The 20,747-nt window shown below is 36.1% G+C and overlaps 1 protein-coding gene across 5 annotated transcripts in view; it reads left to right on the top strand.

The window, feature by feature from the left end:
• LOC111086157 (uncharacterized protein C8orf76-like) overlaps positions 1-20,747 on the top strand; it is a 63,119-nt gene that overhangs the window by 36,892 nt on the left and 5,480 nt on the right. For 4 of the 5 annotated variants that reach the window (XM_022387861.1, XM_022387864.1, XM_022387865.1 and 1 more), the window contains 3 exons: positions 11,619-11,678; positions 12,841-12,918; positions 16,089-16,162. In XM_022387861.1, coding sequence (XP_022243569.1) covers positions 11,619-11,678; positions 12,841-12,918; positions 16,089-16,162 — 212 coding nt within the window. Of the gene's footprint in view, positions 1-11,618; positions 11,679-12,840; positions 12,919-16,088; positions 16,163-16,406; positions 16,548-20,747 lie in introns of those variants that run through there. The other variant, XM_022387862.1, reaches the window with a different exon arrangement.

The raw sequence follows: 20,747 nt of genomic DNA, 5'->3' as shown, positions 1-20,747 counted from the left end.
CCCTCTGTACTGTAGAGCACTTCTTGATTTGACATTCTAGTGTGAAGTTGTGTTCAATTTTTACTCTATACTTACAATTATCATGTGCACTCTTGATTAATTCTAATGTGTTTTGACAACTCTTAGTTTATTTTCATTTATTTGTTGTTTACTTAGTATTTGTGGAATATATTTCTTTTCTCATTTCCACATAATTTTACTACAGTACCTTCTGTTGTGGACCTGGCCACTAATATCCACCACCACTTACTACTTCTGTGTCTTTGTGGTCTACATATTTTGTGGAGGAAGTTTTGGTCATGGTACATCACAAGTTGTGAACTATCTTGTGGTCTGCTAGGTCTCTGGAACTCAGGCCAAATCTCCCATTTCTAGGGGAATTTGGTCCTGATGAAGGAGACTTGATCATCCTTTTCCCATCTCCAGCTTTTGCTGCACCATCCCGTGCTACCCCTCTGGATTTTTCTCATCATCATTTATTTTTTTGGGGTCATGATTTCCATCCACCTCTTTTCCAAGGCTATCCACTGTTCTCCTGAGGGAGGTTTGGCAGATACATGTTCCCTTCTCTTTCCCGTGTTGGTGAACTTATCTTCCTCAGTCTTATCCCTTCATACAGGGAACTTATTTTTGAAGGTGGTAGTAGTACAGGGACTTATTTGAGCTGCTTTATCATTTTTTATGTTTACACATAGAAATTTTCTTTTTCAAAAACAGGACCACTTCATTCGGATGAGTACATTTTTTTTTTTAGGATTTCATACATGGCTCCTTTGTCGTTGGGATATCCATGGAATGGATGACCTCTTGTCTCACGTCCGTCTACCTGCTTCCTATTTGTAAGACCCCTGTTTCACCCATTTTTTATGACAGTCTGTTTTGGGGGATCTTTCTGACACTTTGAAGCCTCAGTTGGAGGCTGCACATCAACATTTCTCCTCTTCCTCCCTTGTTTCTTGTTTTTCCCAAACCTTTCCTATCCATTCTCCCATGTTTCTGCGGTGAGTTGCCAAATTGCCCATCATGGTGTTTTCCAACACCAGTTTCGTTGGTTACTATCTCGTGGGTTCTGGCATGGTTGACCAATTTCGTTCAGTGGCCCTGGGTTCTTCAGGTTGTAACAGAAGGACTATCTCTTCCTTTTCCTGCCCTCTTTACCTTCATGACCCATTTCCTTTGCCCCTCCTTGGGATCCCATTTCATGCCACCATCTCCTGGAGATAGTTCACAGTATTTTGTGCAAGAACACTATTGAACAAGTATTTCACACTTCTCCAGGTTTGTATTCTTAGTTTTTCACTGTTCTCAAGATAACTAGGGATTTGCATCCTGTCACTTCAACCTCAAGCTCTTCATCTTCTTCCTGTGGTTCACCATGAAGTCTCTCTTCACACATCATTGTTCATTTACTCCAGGTCTTTGTATGATAAAGGTCAACTTCTCAGATGCTTACCTTCATATCTCCATCTCTCACGCATCCAGACTTTACCTTCATTTTCTTCACTGGGGTTGAGTGTTTCAGTTTGGCATCAGCACCATACATCTTCTGGCATGTGGCCATAGCCATGCAGTTCTATTATTATATGGAAGACTGGCTCCTTTTAGCTCTGTACCAACAAGCCTGTCACTCACTTGCCCATTTCTTCCTACAAGAGGCAGCTCATGTGGGATGGCTTGTCAAGCAGGAGAAGTCCTATCTCTCCCCCACACAGTATCTTACACATTTGGGGTATTTTTCAACTCCTACCTCAGCAAGGCACAGCCTTCTCCTCTTCATCCGAGGTTATTGGAGCTCTTGGTTTCCAAAATCAAGTTCTTTCCTTCTGTACCTGGACATTGGTCCTACCTCTTTTAGAGACCTGGGGTACTATGGGCATTACCATCCTTTTCTTTCCTACCCTACGAGTTGACTCTGCTTTTTGGTTCGATAGAGACAACATCTTGGCTAGTGTTCATCTGCCTCCTCTTCTGATTTGCACCTTTTTTAGAGGGTGGGGACTTTATCTGTATTCTCAGGAAATCTCCAGTTATTGGACAGTGGTCAAATCTTCCCTCCACATCAATGTTTTGGAACTTCTTGTATTTCATTGGACCTTTGGTTTAATTTCTGTTTTTAGTAAGGGGCCAATTTGTCAATATACATCTGACAATTCAACCATTGTCTTTTACACCAATTGACAAGGAGGCACCCTTTCCAATTCGTTTTGCTTTCAAACATTCGATGTCCTTTTCTGAGCCCAGTTTCAGCAAGTTTGTCTTCTTGTTTGTTATGTTCTGGGTACTCTGAATCTTGTAGAGGGTCAGTTATTTGTTCCGACAAGATTCTACCTACAAAGTGTTCTCTTTCTCTTCCAATGTTTTGGTTATGGTCTCTGTTTGGTACTCCTATTCTAAATGCATTTGCTACCAATTTCAATACCAAACTGAACCTCTTCTGGTTTCCAGTTCCACATTCTTTGGCTTTGGTTGTGGATGCCTTCAGTCAGGATTGGACAAATCTCTACCTTTATGCTTATCCTCCTATATGTCTTCTTCCTCATGTTCTATCCCTTATCAAAGCCACTCCATGTTGAGTCCTTCTAATCTCCCCATTCTGGCTTGCTCATCCATGGTCTCCAATCCTGAAACTCATTCAATCATCCCCTCCCATACCTGTTCCACTTACCTAATCCCTTCTACTTCATCCTCAGTCCTCCATATTTCATCACACCATTACCACACTTTGGCTTCATGAGTGGATTTTGTCTGGTCCCTTGTTAGGCTATGTGGATTCTCTACATGGGTAACCTCCTTTCTTCCTCAACATGGTTTTTCACCTTCCTGATCTAGTGTTTCTTACCTTTTCAGTTTCTTTACTTTACTCTTTGACAATGATTTACCAATTTCCACCATTGAGAGCTATTTGGTGGTCTTGTCTAATACATTTTGTTTCTTTTGTTCCCACTGCATTTTTCCTTCCATTCTTTCTCTCCTGTTACACTTCTTTCACTTGAATCATCTGCCTCACTGATTCTTTTACCTAATTGGAAACCCAATTTGGTCCTTTATGCCCTCACCTTTCCTCCCTTTGAACCTTTGGCCACTTGCTCATTGTACCACTTCTCCCTCAAACTGTATTTCTTACTTCTCTTTTTATGTGGTCATCTTAAGTCAAATATTTTCACTATTGAAGTCTCTCATATCCTATATCACCATACTTATGTTCTGAAGTACCTGGATCATAGCTTCCCCCCTCCTTCATTTCTAATTTGTATTTCCATTCTGACCTCGATTGTCTCCTTTGTCTAGTATGTGTTCTGCTTTATTATGATGCCCACATTGCTTTCTTCCATGGGTCCCATTTCCATTTTTGTATAAAATGGAATACTCCCTCTACCCATAATCTTTATTCTATCACTCTTACTGGATGGATTTGCAGCTTATTCTTCTCGCTAATGCATCATTACCAATTGATTCTTGTCACATTTCACAAATTTCCTTCCACTAGAGATATCATCTTCCATTTTTCCTGGCTGCCCACTTCTGTCATTCATTAGAAGAAATTATGCAGGCTGGTATGTGGACCACTCCTTACACATTTATAGCCCAATAACTGCATCATTTGGTCATCTCTTTTTCACCTTGCTGTCCTTTGCTACCCATTTCCATTTTACATTCATCATTTTGACTCTGAAAGGGTAGCTTATTTCTTTTTTTTTTATTCCCTTTCCAGTAGCCCTTCCTCCTTTTCTGAATTCCACTATGTAGTGAGTGATGTCTGTCCAGGTATACTTAGATGTAAATTCACACCATATGGACATACAGGTCTATAATGCTCACTGAAGAGCTGGGGTGTTCCACAAGACCACTGGAGGTTGCCTCACAATATCTTGCTTCATAAATAAGGCCTGCAACAGATCATACTAATTCATGGACTATCATGAGTAAAGCAGTGTTGAGATTACTACCCATCCCTTCAGTACTAGTTGAATAAACTGGGACCAGCCTGCTTTTGAAAATATGGTATCATGGTCATCCATTTTATTGTCTTATTCTGTTGCATTTTCTAGAGGCTTCTGAGTGTGACTAATTCCACTAAGTTGAGAGTAGGATAGTGGTGTTCTGTTTGTGTAGATGCTGAGTGCTCTTATAGTACCATGGACTGAAAGAAAAATTCCTGATGTTGCCTGGTTTTGGACTGGATGAATCCATTGTATGCAGTTCATCCCTCTGTCTGGCTTTAGCTCATGCTACCACTATCTGAATATTGGTTTGGAACAGGACCAGCAAACATAAATCCTCAAACATGTAGTTGTTACAGCCTTCCTATTACCACAGACTGGATTACAAAATCTTGATGCTTCTTGGTTTTTGATTGGAGTTGACCCACAATCTTTGCATGGTTCCTTCCTCCTGTTACCTAGATGTCGGGTTCCTAGGGAGCCTGATGTTGGTTGTGTACTTTTGTCTAAGTTAATATCAAGTAGTTTTCCTAATATGATATCATGAAATATGTGAAAGCAATAATGCATTAGCCAATATATCATTATGGAAATGAGAATTTCATTGATTATGTATCAAATAGGAAAAGTAAAATAGAAAAAAAAAGCTCACCCTCAATCAAGTTTTACTTCTCTTGTGTGCATTCATTGTAACCATCACAGAGCTGACATTTATGCCATATGGTCAGATGTAGGGGGGGGGGGGGTATATGAGAACTTTTTCAAATTTGGAAAAGGGTACTTGACCTGAAAATGTTTGGGAACCATTAATGTAGGATATTAAGAAATTCTTTCCAAGCCTAAACTAACAGAAGGGACAAAATGTTTAGACGGGAACTTGCCTGCCCAACTTTACGAAATGTCATTTTTCATACTTGTGGTTGAGTTTTTGCACACTGTTTTGCACATATTTAGCAGCAGACCTCAAGTGGTTGAAGAATATTTGTATTATATGGCCAAAAACAAAAAATTGCAAATTCTTTTAATATTTTTGCATTCAAAAAGGCACTTTTACTTCTGACATATAGTTTCAAGTGTGTTGTTACTTCACCTTCATGTTGTGTCAGCATATGTATATGTAGATTTAACGGTAAAATATTGTTAAAACAATGTGGCTAAATCCCTTTTACTCTAGCTGCTCATTCGTTGTTCTGTATCATTCAGCTGGTATCACTTGTGCTTTTTATAGTAAGATCACTGTAAAATAGGATACCCTACACAAAGGTAGTCAGCTAAGCTTTTCACTGAAAAGTTAAGTGACACTTCCCTTATTTTTTTGTCTGGAATAATCAAGGGTGACATAGGTAGTTCAGGTGCACTGAAGGGTATGCTATGGTTTTTCAGTCTAGAACAAAGATTTTGCTAAGTGCATAAACGATTTGGAGCTCAGGTCCATAGGCATGGGCATTTTTGCTGTTTAAGTATGATGTTAATTATGGTTTTCTATTCTGATGTTTCAAAACACCAACTGGGGATTCAGGGCACTGTCATATAGAATGAGAGCATGAACTCCATGTTCCAGTGCCTAGCAACACCTCTGGTGTAGAACATATATAGAATTTTTCTCAGATTTTCAACAGATTTTTACTTAACCTAAAATTCAGTGTAGTACTCAATTTTTTCTTTTGGCTTGTAGGATAAATAAAGATTAATTTCATTATGTTTAAAACACTGTGTCTCATTCTTCATCACACCTCAGTCAAAACCTTGACTTAAAAGAGAATACAGATTTTCTCTATGTAATATTTCCTGTATTTCCTGTTTCAACCTCTAGCTATTGCAGTCTCTACCTAATTGGCTGAGGAAGTACCACAGAGTAAAGTAGAAATGTAGATGCTGTAACCAGGTTTTTTTTTCTTGATGAATGAATGAAAACTTGTGTTGTTAAATTTTAAAGGGCTTCATTCTTGAAGAAATGACATTTTCCATAAGTCAAAAGTTTTACAATCAAGAAGATTCTCACGCTGAGATAGGCAGTTGTTAGACAGTGGTCAGGTCTTGGAGACTTCCACTCCTGAATGCCAAACTTCTACCAACGATGTTATGTTGTGAAGGTCCATGACTACATTCTTGTCCTAAACATAGACTCAGAAAAGAGAAATGTCAGATATCATGCACCTAGAACTTCAAACTAATGTGTCTCCTTGAGAATCAGTCTCAATGCACAGGAGGTATGAACAACTGAGAGTCATCACAGTGACATGCAGTCTGGCAAATCCTGTACTGAGAGGGGCATTTTCTACAGGATTCGCTGGCATTCACTGGCTATAGTAGCTCAATCCTGACTGGTTAATGCCACCTGAAACAAGCCAAGAGAGACTGGAGACAAAACTGGTGGATGACATCCATCAGTTCATGCTGTTTATCCAGTAGATAAGACATCAGACATTGACTGGTAAAGATGATGACCCTTGGGGCAGTTGGGAACCTCTTATGACTGGAGATGTGACCATGCAATGTAAAGAAACTTGGAGTGATCCAGAGCCCACAGATAGTAACTCACAGTTTTGGTATCCAAAGGCAGGGACCTAACATTCATCCAAGTGTGGAGGTCTCAGCACACCTACTACTCTGTGATCTTAATGTTTCAGATGTCTCAGCCTGGTTTTGGCTAAGATTATATGGGGGAAAGACTGTGACTGACGTTAGGAAGATTTCTTCTTCAATGATTAGGAGTGTGGCTAAGGAAAACTTTATTATTAAGTAACTCAAGGGCAGTACTAGAGTTAGGAGTAAATTTATAGCTGAGATACAGTCAAAGATAGGTTGTTGCAATGTTTTTACTCAGTGGAGAACAGAGTTATTCATTAGGTAGAATTCAGTTATTGAAAGAGGGGGGTCCTATTTATGTGGACAATCTCCACTCTTTCCATAGTAATGCACAACCTGCAGTGGCTTTGGCATGTCATAAATATATTCTTGTAGATATGTTTGTTGAAGAGCTATCAAATGAGATGATGAGACAACATTTGGGAATGAGAGACTTTCTCAGCCTAATCGAGACAGCTTTTGTAATGACTAGATTTGAAATGGTACCTTTAAATAAGTTGCAGGAAATGAAAAACCCTGCAGCAGGAACTACAGTGGCTGTACCTTGCCCAGTGTGCCCTTCTTAAGTGAGATTAAGCTAAGTTTGAGCTTTGCAAAGGGTAAATCAGCAACAAGCACCTTCCTTCCTAGTGCTGCAAAAAAAGCCTACTGGATGCCAGTGAGTGGGCAGGGCTTGTCTGGCCTTCTCCTGACTTTTGTACCACAGCTAGTGCAAATGATGCTTCCACCCAGAGGACTGAGACATCTACTTGGGCATAGGAAATTTGGTCACTTCAAAGCTAACTGCCCATATAGGCGAGACAGCCAGTTTTGCCCAATTACATAGCATGTACAGGAAGGTTATCAACAAGCTTTAGCTGGTGCTGCTTTGTCTTTGGGAGGCTAATGTGGCCCAACTCAGGTCTGACCACAGACAGCTTGTATCAAAAAGTTTTTTTCAGAGCTTGATGATGCTTGCTATGTGCCTGTAAAGTTTCAGGAGTGAGAAATAGTTCCTAGTTGATGCATTAGCTGCCAGAACACTGGATGATCTCGCTGCGTATCAGGACCTCTGAGTGATGCCTCCACTCTGGTCAGTTGATAATGACTTTGTTCTGGCAATTGGTTATAGACTAGATATGAATACTGAGGCATCACTGACTATATCTAGGTAATGTTATCCACAAAATGAAAGTTGTCCTTGACCTTGGTTTGGCACTGGGATCCTAGGTATTTGATTTAGTGCAGAAATTACTTGTAAGTTTTGCAACAGGTAAACTGTATTTCCATGGAAAAGTTATTCAATGCTGACCAAATGAGTGTTTATTGCATAGGGAGTCATCGTACCTTTGATTACACAAATACTGTTCCATTATGTACTGCAAATAAGGTCTAGTGCACTGTAGTAGTTTAATGTTGTGATGGAGCCAGTACATGGAATGCACTGTTTTTTGACCAGAAAACAGATAGTATTAGCTTAATCAGTATATGTTCAACAGTTGATTTAGTCCTGGGGTTTTGCAATTTTGGGCAGCTTGGTATTCAGCTTCCCATTGATGTGGTAATTGAAGTGGTGGTAATCAAGACTAATAGTAACTAAGGCTGCTTGTATCACTGTGTCCGAAAGCTAATACGCTGATGTTGACACATTGGAGGTCACTAGTTGATAATTGTTCTAGCAATATAGATTCAACATAACAGCTGGTTGGATTGAATAAATGTAACTTGCCATCACATAGATATAAGCAAGGCACATCCAATTATACAACCACTGCAATAGGCTTCCATGAACACCAGGGATGTAGCCAGAACTAAAAATAGCAGATGTTATAGGACAGAATCACACAGCCTTTAGACATGGCATATGAATACTAAAAACTTGAACAGAATTACAAGAGTAGACCTAAAACTGCTTTCAATACTTGAGATGATTTGTAAAAGGTTTGCATCATACCATTCTGCTTGCAAAATGTTCTTGTCAGTTTTAAGAGGCGAATGGAACTTATCTTGCATTGAAAGGGTTGCAGTGGAAGAAAGGCCAGTGTAGGCTCATGACAATGTTTTGGTCACACATTTCAGTTAGAACCTCAGCTAGTATTTTAGTGAATAAGAAGTGCAGGCTTGAAGTTGAAGCAGGGAAATGTGCACTTATGTATATGTAAGTGGAATTTCTTGGTCAATTATGGGTAGAAGTGGAGTATAAACTGACCCTCTGAAGATTGCAGTGGTGTGACAACAGTACTTTGTATGTTTTACCAAATATAAACTTCATGTACCCAGTGTTTTATTTAGTTATACATAATTAAATATTCTCAGTCATGCAGACTGAAAAATGTTGTAAATACACATTGTTTCAGTACAAGATGCAGTTAAAATGCACAACAGTACAGACTGTAAGTGTATAGTCAGAAGGAGAAAGTAACATGTACATTGTATGTTTTTAAGTAGTCACTGAAAGAAGTTCAGTGCAAATGAGATGTTTGTATTAATGGATTCTCATAGTCAGCAACTGATGGTGGGACTTACACAGAGTTTTCTCTGTGTTACTTATTTGTGTAACCACAGTTTTACACACTTTTTTTTTGATACAGAAATTACACTTTCATAATTTAGTTATTGCCAAGGCATACTGTTAACTTATAAGCCTTCAATGTTCTTGCTTTGCTGAGATATAAACCAGAAAGTGAAGCCCACATGCCACACCCTATTACCATATCCTGTCCTTCAAAAAATGTCCATAATTCTCTCTGACATTTGTTATTGGATTAATTATAACCAATAGAAAGAGAAAATTTTAATTTGCTGAATTCACTATAAGGCTAGCTCATTCTGACAACAGTTTTTGAATTATGTGGTTTACTGTTTCTATTGTCAGGATCACCTGGACCAGACAAACAAATTATTTTAATCTACTTAAAGTTTAGTTAGAAAGCCAGTTAAATTATAACATTTACAGGATATTGTGTTCTCTGTGCATATTAGTATTTTGTGTTCTAAACTGTATATAAAATTGAGTAAAATAACCCTATCAAATACTAAGGATACATTTGTTTAAGACTTTGAGAAGGAAAAAGAAGTACAAGACCCAATCATTAGTACTAAATTTCTTGTTTTTTATCTGTATTTTTCATTTATTGTAATAATAATAGTAACTAAAATATAAAAATTAGAAACTCATTAGATTAGTTAATAAACTTTTAATGAAAAAACTAAATAAAATACCCTATAGCATTCACACATTGGGAGTGCAGGTGATTATAATTGGACCATACATGTTTGTAACTTGAGCCTTTCTTTACAAAGGGCTGCCCTGCTGTTATGAATTGCTTTTCCCATACTCTTAACTGAAGCTGTAAAGCAATAAACCTAAATGTCCAGGAGATTTGAGAAGTATTAGCTTTAGCTTTAAAAATATATATTGTGTGATTATCTGTTACAATATGTAGCCATTATAGAAAGAAAAAAGGGGGTTGAAATTAATTTTGATTTTTTTTGTTACATGGTTAACCTGACAGTCAAACACTGAGCCCATATACAGCTGGTGTTAGGACAGAGAAAATAACAGATAAAATATAAAGTTTTACTTTAAAATACTTTTGAATTTCATTTAGGAGGTTATCCAAGAAGATTTTTATTTTTTACATGAAAGTCACCTTGCACTTGGACTGACTCAGTTAAGGCTTCATAAAATTCTTTAGTAAAAATTAGGCTTTTTTGTATACAACAAGACTTATAATGTCAGAGCTCATGGATGAAGATGAGTAACTAGCTGACTCATCTGATATATGGGCTTCGACTAAGACTGTTGTCATACTGGTCTTAAACTTTCCTGAGTCACTGCAGCTCCATAAGACTGCTGGTTGCCAACATCATCTTGGCTGGAAAAGTAGGTGTTCATCACAACCAAATGTCCAGACAGATAGTGTCACAAATGGTATCAACTCAACCCCAAGCCACCATAACAACACCATAAGCTTCCCCTCTTCAAATCCAAGTGGAACTGTCAGAGATCTCAGGAAATCAATAACAATTCATGAGGTGCCATTCCTTGGTATCAGCTCATGTGCCTGTCTCTCTGATGGGAACACTATATTCAATAAGCTAAGAAGAACCGAGAACTGAAGCCTAGTTAAAAGTCTTTTAAGTGCTGGGAGGTGGAGTTAACCTCTAATAATGGCTCCAGCCATTATTAGTCTCAAAGTGGGTTCCTTGTCATCGAAATTGGAGTTAACCTCTGTTGGTGAGGCCAAGGCATCATCCATGTAACTACAAGTTTTAATAGAAAGCATCTGCAACCTTCTATATCAGTTTCTATGTCAGCTGCTCTTCTGTTCCACCACTAATCAAGTGGTCCTGCAATTTATTGCTAATTCTGCAATCATTTTATTGATGTTAAAATAAGATTTAATTGTACACGTCAGTGGTGTACGAAGGAGTTTTAAAATGGAGGTGCTTGGCTAGACATGCAGATTTTACAATGAGAGATTGAAAGTATAAGGAGTTGCTAAGAGCAACTCTCATTCTGCCAAAGGCAGCTCAATCTAGGAGGGACTGGGGCATGCTCTCTAGAAAATTAATATAATTGACAGTTGCTATGTATGTCAAATATGTAAAAGTGTGTGCACTACAGCACCCCAGTTTCAATGCATATGTGGTGCTTATTGAATTTACTTAAAACAGCTAAATATATGATAGTTTATGTATGTTCTTTACTGGGGCATTGTTACGTACTTTAAAGGTTTTTAGTTTTCCTGCTCTTGATAGATATTTGAAGAAATCACAGCTTTTCAGGTTTTTCTGAAATTTTTGTTTATTTGTATGATATATTGATCACTAATGTGATCATTTCCGAGTACATGAAGATTAGGCTACAATGTAACATAAGGGTAACATACTTGACATTGATTGCACATGCAATCAAAATGTTATACAAATACACAATAATTTCAGATGAAACTACTGAAAAGCTTGTGATTTCTTAAAATAATGCTATTACATGTATGATTTTTTAAATAAATAAATATATATATACATATATAAAGTTTACTTGGGGTACTTAATCATGTGCAGAAATTTTTAGTTTTATATATTTTATTCTCTTTTTCCTAGATTAATCAGCTTCTAAGATATTTGAATGTCAGTAGAAAGTTTGAAGATTTAGCTACACAGGTAATTATATTCAAATATTATGCACACTTGTGTTTTGAAAATTTCCAAATAAATCTACATACATATTTGAACTAGACTGAGTGGTCAACATTTGGCAAATTACAGATCAGATCTGAAGAATGAAAATTTGAGGAATTTCTGTTATATTTGTGGGTACAAATGTTGAATGAAATATTTTGTCGATATCATTGGTATTTGAGATATTAAATGTAATGTTTTTTGAATGAAGTAAATAGAAGCTACTTGTAAATTTTTCAATATTAAAAATTAAATTTAAAGTTAAAAATGTGTATGAACATCCACTGCTGAAGTGACAAATTGTATAGTGTAATTGGAGTGTCTGTCAGTTACATAGATTTTCGTTAGTAATGCATCACCAACAGAGTTGTTGCTTTTTTAATTGATTGTACTGTTTTTGTCCTTTTTGTTAAGATGTGATTCTTATTTCACTGGCCCATATTGTGAAAGGTAAAAACATTGATGTTTGGAGTATTATTCTTATTCCCAAATACAAATGAATACTTTCACTTTTTACTCTGCCATTTGTGTTTGTTAATAAACTGATTTACTTTGGTCTTAATGTATAGTGTTTTTTTATTACCATTACACATTCTTATTCAGTACTTATTATTCTTACTTAACTATACATTTTTGTGATAAGTGTGAAATTGTACTCTATCTCGAACTCAGTTCTTTCTTTGGTGGGAAATTCACCTAGTTAACAGGTGACTCATGACTCTTTTCTGACAAACAAATTACAATTGATATTTAAAAGGCATTATGTGATTTTGACAGCTATAAAACGTTCAGCTTTGAACACAAAAGTTTTGAAGTTGAATAATATTCTGATTTACAGATATTAGTTTCATGTTTTTTCACAAAATACTCATAGAAAAATCACTCAGTTTTATCGTTTTAACACTGTCATAAAATAGTCATAATAATCTGCTGATTTAAATCTGAATTTTTTAGTTTTTAAGTATAAGAATGTAGTAAAGAAAAATAAATGCACTATTAACAGAAATATATACATCTTTAGGTTTTGTTTTAATTTTTAGAGAAACCAAATACACACTGTATAATATGCATTAGTAACAAATATATAACTTACTCTTGTTAAAACTTTGATAATTTTATTGTGATCAAAATACCATATTTATAGGTAATTAGTCGAGAAATGTTCCCTCATGACTTGCAGGTTGAACCAAGAAAGGAGCAGTATTTCACAAATGATTTGGAGGTAAGTTTGTAGATCTGTCCAGTCTTTTTACTAATCCAACATATTCACTGTATGTGCACAAATACTGTAATAGTACTGAAGAAATTTATAGTAATTCAAATAGTTCTTGTAACTGATCAATCCAAAATAAAGGAAATGAAATCACTTAAGCTATGACTTTGGACCATTTTCTGATAATCTTTATGCATTTTTCATACCATTGACCATATACTAGAGATGTTTTTAAAGAATTTTTCCTAAAGGTTAACATTTTCCTTAGATGAAAATGTATTTCAGATAGATATCTTTCTGCATTACTAAGAGCTATTACTTCATGTGCAACTGACATGGAATTTTCTGCACATGCCTCAAGCTTTGAACAAACTCCCACCTCTACACGTGTCAGTATGTATCACACCAGCTTGTGATGTAATCATCATAATGCTTTAGCCCTCTACTAATAATAAGGAGACACAACCTCCATGCACAGTAATTCCCATGAGCGCTAGCACATGATCATTCGTAATGAGACAAACAAAATGCACAAGAAGTGGGAAGGAAAAGCGGGAGGTTTTGAGGAGAGATATCTATCTGTCTGAAATACAGAAACGATATTTTTCTCTTTGCATCACTAAGAGCTAGAGTTCCACAATGAAGATGGTGGAGGGGCTGGTGCAGATCAAGTGCAAAGATGAACTAATTTTTGAAATAGCAACAGAAAGGGAAAGCCTATGGGGTGTGACTTCCATGAGACCTAAGGTTGCCTAGTAGAGCAGCATGTGAATGGAGATTGCATCTGTCCCAAGCAGAGAATACTCTTTGCCCAATTTTTTTTTTTATTTGTTGTAGTAGAGCAAAGAATATTTGGAAAATCAAGTGTTGTTGGTTATGTGTTGCAGACAGTTATAATGTGTAGTGTGGCTAGGGCTTTAGGCTGTTCTTTCTTGGTCAAATATTTACATGAGGTAGAAACTATCTCTCAATGGGTTACCATGACTAAAGACAGCAAATGTGAGCCAGGTTTAAGGGCAGTACAACATCTGATGCTGTCTGTTTTTTGTTTGTTTTTAGTAAAAGATGCAAAAATGGCCAGGTCAAGTATATGAGATACTGTTAAAGCAGTCTTGCAGAAAACCCGATCTTAATGGAGGGCAATAAGCAGGGATGGATGGGTGTAACACTTTCCTTATCTTTACTCCCCCACTTGATGCAGATTTCAGGTACTTCCTTTATGGCAACACTGGCCACAGAGTTGACACCATACATGATTAATTTGTTGTTTCATTCTGCATGTTAAGTGGGCATTTTTGTTGTTGTTGTGGTGGTTTTTCTTCTCCTTTTTGGTATGTTTTTATTTCTTTTTTCTGGATGTGTTTGAAACAATTGTTACACATATGGTGATGTAATGAAATGTATCAGGGACATTGAGAACATTACAAAATTAGTGATGGAGCTGGAATCTAAAATAAACAAGCAAAGCTCATGACTAGAGCCTCTTGGTGGACTGGAGAATGTTGTCTGGAGTGAGGTGAAAACTAGAAGCACATAAAACTGCCCAGCAATGTAAGTCACAGGGGATGAATGTGCAAGATCTCCTCCAATGATTGGCATCAGAAGGAAACAAGAGGGACTGGGTTATGTTAAATCTGATGGGAGGTATCGTTAAAAAGTATTTGGTTGAATTCACTCAAAGAGGAATACTCCAGTTGGAAGACTTGATGAATTCAACTATTGAAAGTGGAAGGGGATAAACCTCTAGAGGAGGAGGTAAGCCATGAGAAAAATTGACAATGGTGTCAACAAAAGGAGGAAGCTCAATCAGGATAATAACATTCCACCCTAACTGGATACAAAAAATTAGTGGGAACAGAACAGTTGTTTAATGAGGAAATAATGGAGAGAGATGGGAGAAAACAACTGATTACCCTCCTAGGCAGCCCAAGTATTTAGAAGAAAAGAAAGGGCATGGAACAGATCAACTGATCCACATGACATAAAGTACAGGAGGCAGCAGAAGTGTAGATATTTCAAGAAAGACATCTACAAGTGAGTAGAAGATGAAACAGAGGGGAGAGGTGTGGATAATGCTAATTGTTAACTGGCAATGGTCTAAATGGATAAGACCTCATAAAAAATCAGGTGAAGCATAGGTCCCAAAAGTGGGTGCCTCCCTGATGGTTGATGTGAGAAACAACTGTAGCAGAGTCAAGATGGATCATCATGACATGACTCAACAGCTATGACTGAAGATTTTGGCATGCTCAATGAAAAAAAGTGTCTATAACTAGAAATTGCTCCTCTGGAGGAGAAAATTTTTTGGAGTGAAAGTGTTGAGAACTGCCTCCAGACCACAAATGAAGGCATCAGTGGAAAGATGCAAGTCGGGTGGAGGGGTACACCCTGGGTTGTGTTGGAGCAATTGATCCACCACAACAGAGAGGGATAAAAAGATGAATACAGAGGCCCAAGGGTAAAAAAAAAAACTCAGAGGAGGATGGTGAGGACACATAAGATCAAAGTGAAGAAGACAGATAAGAGAATGAGGAAGTGGAACACAAAATAGCAGGGACAGATCTTAAGAAAGAACCTGCATAACCGAATGGTTGCCAGTGAAGGGAGGCTACAGGTATGCAGGGGGGTGGGGTGGCCACCTTCCCAGAACTAAGACTTGCCCGCACAAGTAGGCTATTGCTAAGTATTGCTATGGTTCATGGGAGGGAGAACAATGAGTAGAAATCTATAGGATGAGGAACATGAGAGAGGTAACCCATGTAATTCTTGAGATCAGATAGCCAATTGAGGTGTCTATGGTATTGTTTATTTGTGGTTAGTGTTATTTTTGAATTTCAAATACCCAGATTTTCTACTTTAATATTAATATGACCCTTTAAATTTTTATTACAGTGTGTGTGTGTGTGCGAGTATAAATACAAATGTATAAACACATGGGAAGAGTGCAAGACTGTGTGTGTAAATATACTATAGTAGATGCATCACAATCAGAAATATTCCACGTGTCTTACCTTATATTACAGATAATACAAGAAAATAAAAAATTCTATAGCCAATATATAATGATGACTTTTTAAGCTTTATGTGTACGATAAATCACTTGAACTTTAGTTATACTCTTACATAAGCCAAATATATTGTGCATAATGTATTTTCTATCATTTCATGCTATGTTCTAGAGGACCACAGAATCCATGAAAGTCCAAAACCAATTTGAAGATCAGTGGTTTGGCTGGATTTCTGACTATCAGTGGTAAGAAGATAACTCCATTGTCTTTTCTTTTGTTGTAGTTATGGATTTAACCTGTGTGTGTAAATATTGATTATTTTCAATTATACAAGTGAATTTTGTTCACCTTAAAGTAATGAGTAAACAATGTGTACAATTTAATGAACATAATGCATCATATTTGAAAATCATACAGATGTGTATATATATAAACATTCTTGGTCAGTTGTTAAAAAATTATGAGCAAAGTAACGAGTGTAATTATCAGAAACCATTTCATTGACTTACAAAGACATCTTATCATCGGAATCTGTCTACTGCATCAAGAGAAAGAGGATAGGTCTGTGTCTAGAAAAAACTGGCTGGCAACAAGAAAAGAGATAAAGATGATTGGACAGGCTTAGAAATTTCAACAGACCTCATAGATCCAAAAATATGTATATAAGGCCAGAAGCAATCTATACAAATGTTTCAAAGCAAGTGATATAGCAACATGATTTAATTAACTCTATTTTAAAGCAACAAATGATATGAAAACAACATTATAAAGATGATAATTTGTTGAATGGTGTTTGGTAATCAATTAATCAACAGGGTTATTAATTGATTAGTACACCACACCCCTACAACCTGTAAAAGACAAAAAAAAAACTGAAAAAATTGGTATGTACTCGCCGTCTTTTTCAACCACTGCATTGTTCTAACATGATATTAATTTTCCTGTTTTGTTTTTAAGTAATGTTTGAATTACCCTTCATTTCAAATGATAGACCTTTTCTGAAGGTTGCCATTTGTGCATTTACAAAAAATGTTTTTTGTTTAAAAAAAAAAAGATTTCACACTGTATTTTAAAGAAAGAACTAAACATCAACAGGATACCTTTATTAAGCCTTAATCAGTCTCCAGTCATGTGACTTCATTGCTTCCTACTGTATATTACTTCCTGTGTCTAAGTAGGGTACTTAAATCAGATGATGATGAAACCTTCTCCAAACACGATATATTTTAATTACGTTTTCTTTTTTACCCATTCAACCCATCTGTTAAACTGTATAAGCTTACCTACCTTATCTCAAGTTAACTGATGTCTTCTCATTAAATATAATTTCTGTAGCTTTCACAAGTACTTTAAAAATTCACAATGAAAGGAATGTTTTTAAATCTGTGTTTTTATTAGTAAATAATTAAACCACCTGATATGGCTCCATAGCAAGGTTTTGTTTAGGCCTGTACAAACACTAAGGGAAGCTCTTGAAGATCAAGAAATGGATAATGTATTCTCAAGGGATAAGTTCTTAGTAAAAATAAAGTTATTCTTTGGGATGGGCAGAAAAAAACAAAATCGACAAGTTGTTTTGTTTGCAGCTGTTCAGAAATTAAAATATCAACTTATTTCTTCATGAATTACACCAAGTAAGTATCAGAATATGACAAAATATTGATTCTAAAATAATTTTGTGTTAAAATTGTTTAAATATTTAGAATTAACATATACAAAATTTGTGGCAAAATATATGAAAAACTAGAGGAAATTCTGTCTTCAAGTACCATAATTCAGGAGTAAATTTTTTTCATCCTAAACCATTGTTCATGAAAAGGTATTATACATGCAAAGTAGTTCAAAGCCTGTAACAACCTGAAAATAATATGATTAATAGCATTCCATGGATTTCTCCTTACAAATATCCACAAGACTGCTGTACTGAAACTACCGAACTTTTGTTGATGAAAATAAACATAATACTTCATGAAATTTTCAAACAACAAATTTTTATAAAAAGGTAATAAACTTTATCACCCTAAAGACATCAGTAATGAAATATAAAACAAATAGTTTCACCTACATCATGTGTAATTTAGTTGATTACTTCTTTTACTGTTGGAAATAAAATTATTTTTCTAAACGTGCAAAAATCTGTATCTGATATTTGAAGAACAATACCGAAGTCCATGAAGAAAATAACAGAGAAATGTCAAAAGCTTGTAAGATGGAGTACTTATGGCAAACATTTTTATATATCATTCATGTATGTTGCAAATTATGTTAAACTTATCTATAGATCCTCAATGAGTTTGTTGTAGTTAGGGTAAAGCATTTAAGATACTTCTTTTTGTAGTCTCTGAAAAGTGATGGAGATTCCATACTGGCAAGATTTCTATTTCTTCATTTGCAAGATGAGAATTTATGTTGAGTGGGCCTTCATGCTGCTGCAAGAGTGGCTGAGTACCTTTTTTTGTCACAATTTTACAATGAATCACAGGCTCCAGAAATTTCCATCAATCCTTTTGAGAATCACTCTCTAACTACTCCCCAGTTATGTTATCCAAAATAAGGAGATAAAACTATTGATGTCGATGATTTTTTTAAGGTGCATTTACAGCCTTGTTTGGTGTTTCAGATGAGAGTTGCTGAGGTTTTGACAACTCTTTTTGTTTTGGGGGTTTTTGCAGTGTTATGTTCTTGGCAGGCTTCTGTAATTCCTATCCCAGTCTTCTTCACTTCTGCATTTTTCTCTAGTATACTGAAAGCTTTTGCAAGCATGATATACACACACCTTGGAGTCATTTGTGAGAGACATGAATTGCTTTCAGAAATCCTTGGAAGATAATTAAGCATGAAACAAACAGCACTATTTTCATATGTTGATGAAGACTACTTTTCGCCTTGTTCACCAAGTTGTTTCAGACACCACCTGATGGGGCTGTACTGCATTTTTATAGCAAGCACATTTCCACTTGTACTCCCAACATGTTTCACCTGGCTGCACAATCTTTTGATTATTTAAACCAAAAGCTTTCTGTATCTCGAGAAACATTTGGCAATTGGTTAATTCTGCAAACACATAATACAATTTCTCAGTTACTTTAAAAAACTTATTGAAGCCAGTTTTACTTTACGGCATTCTCCAAGAACAAGGTTGAGTTTGTGTACCATACAATGTACATACATTGCCAATAGATGGAATTGCAGAACCCCGGTATGGTGTCCTGACATCACTGATACACCATTGTTAGACTGTGCAACTATTTACAGATTTTGAAATCTTGTCATATCTAAACTTTTCTTTGTAGCAGTATAAATGCTGTTTGCTTTTTGAGAAGACGAACAAGTGATGAAACACAAAAATATGTTTTTCATTTCTACATTTTCTGCATATCTAATACAAAGAGAAAGCTGTTCTGTCTTAAACAACCTGACCTCATCTACAATACTGCTGAAGAAATCAGTCTTACTCACTGCCCTCACACTTTCTTTGCAAATCAAGTTGGCACAAATTTGTAACAGTTCATTTTGAAAGTCAGAGCTTGTGTAGTAAAATACCTTCCTGCATTTTCATGAAAGATTCATTGTACTCTGAAAAGAAATCTTAAAATTCAAGGAAATTCCCTTTATGTTTAGATTTTTTTTCTGTTGCTGTGCCCTTGAAATGGTAAACCAAGTTTGGCAATTAACGTGACTGTATCACAGACCTTTGTAAGATAATTCTTGTTTCTCTCAATGGTAGTTTTGTGACTTGCCCAAAGCCACATAACTACTGAGCCAGTATCTTCACTACGTGTGAAGAATTGCCACTTTTCCCTACATTTCACATGAATTTGGGAAACAGAATGTTTAGACAATTTTTCAAACAGCTTTTTCCAATCTTGCACACCATTTTTTGTAAACAAATCATCCACATAGCCTGTCTGTGTATGGACATTACGGTACAGAAAGTGAAAAACAGCATCATGTTGAACTGAATATTCAATTCAAGGAGTTTTGATATAGTTGGAAACAGAAAAAGAATGGCTATGTTTCCCAAACCTTTTTTGGGGAAAAGTAGGCAAATGTGGTTGAGTTTGTCCATTGCATTTTTCTCCACGGAACGTAGGGCTGGTGACAATATATTTTAGTCATATTAGTGGTTGTTTAAGAGGAAGTACTCACTGCATCCAAAGATAATTGATTTTCTTGCTGTACTGATTCTAAAATGCTGTCAGAAATTGATACTGCTGATAAATTGTTTGGGCCTGAAGGTGTTGTAAAATTATGCTTTTGGCAATCCAGTTACCACTGGTGCTTTAACTGTGTTTTTACTAAAGAAAACCTTGGAAATATGCATGAACAGCAGAAATTTTCCTTACAGTGTGAAAAAATGCTGAAATTAACTGCTTTAAATTATGAAATGATCAATACTCTAGTTTTAATTTTGTCTCATTGTTGCTAAATGATTATGCCTTGTTGAAATCAACCACAAATATTACTATGCCTGTGGAGAAGTGGAAGTTGTAGCCAGCAGTGAGCTGATGTGTGGAAAGTTTTTATGGAAGATTTGCCGAGATTTCTTTATGTGTAATCGACCAATGGTATGATAATTTTGGGAGAGTAGGAGTCATTTTCAGCTAGGAAAATCTTATTTTTCTCTCAGGGTAGCTAGCCATTGGTATGGGTTGCATTCACATGTGGTGGATGCAGTAAATATTAGGTCATCAAGAAACTAATGTCGCATTTTGGAATACTTTCATTACCCCCCCAAACCCCAAAAAAAACGTACATCATATATACTAGTTAAACAAACTGCCTCAACGTCACGTTAGTGTAGCCTATATAATGTGTAAAGTTTAGTAT

This window comes from Limulus polyphemus, unplaced genomic scaffold (assembly GCF_000517525.1).
Source record: "Limulus polyphemus unplaced genomic scaffold, Limulus_polyphemus-2.1.2 Scaffold885, whole genome shotgun sequence".
Taxonomy (NCBI): domain Eukaryota; kingdom Metazoa; phylum Arthropoda; class Merostomata; order Xiphosura; family Limulidae; genus Limulus; species Limulus polyphemus.
This window is presented reverse-complemented; position numbering and strand designations above follow the sequence as displayed.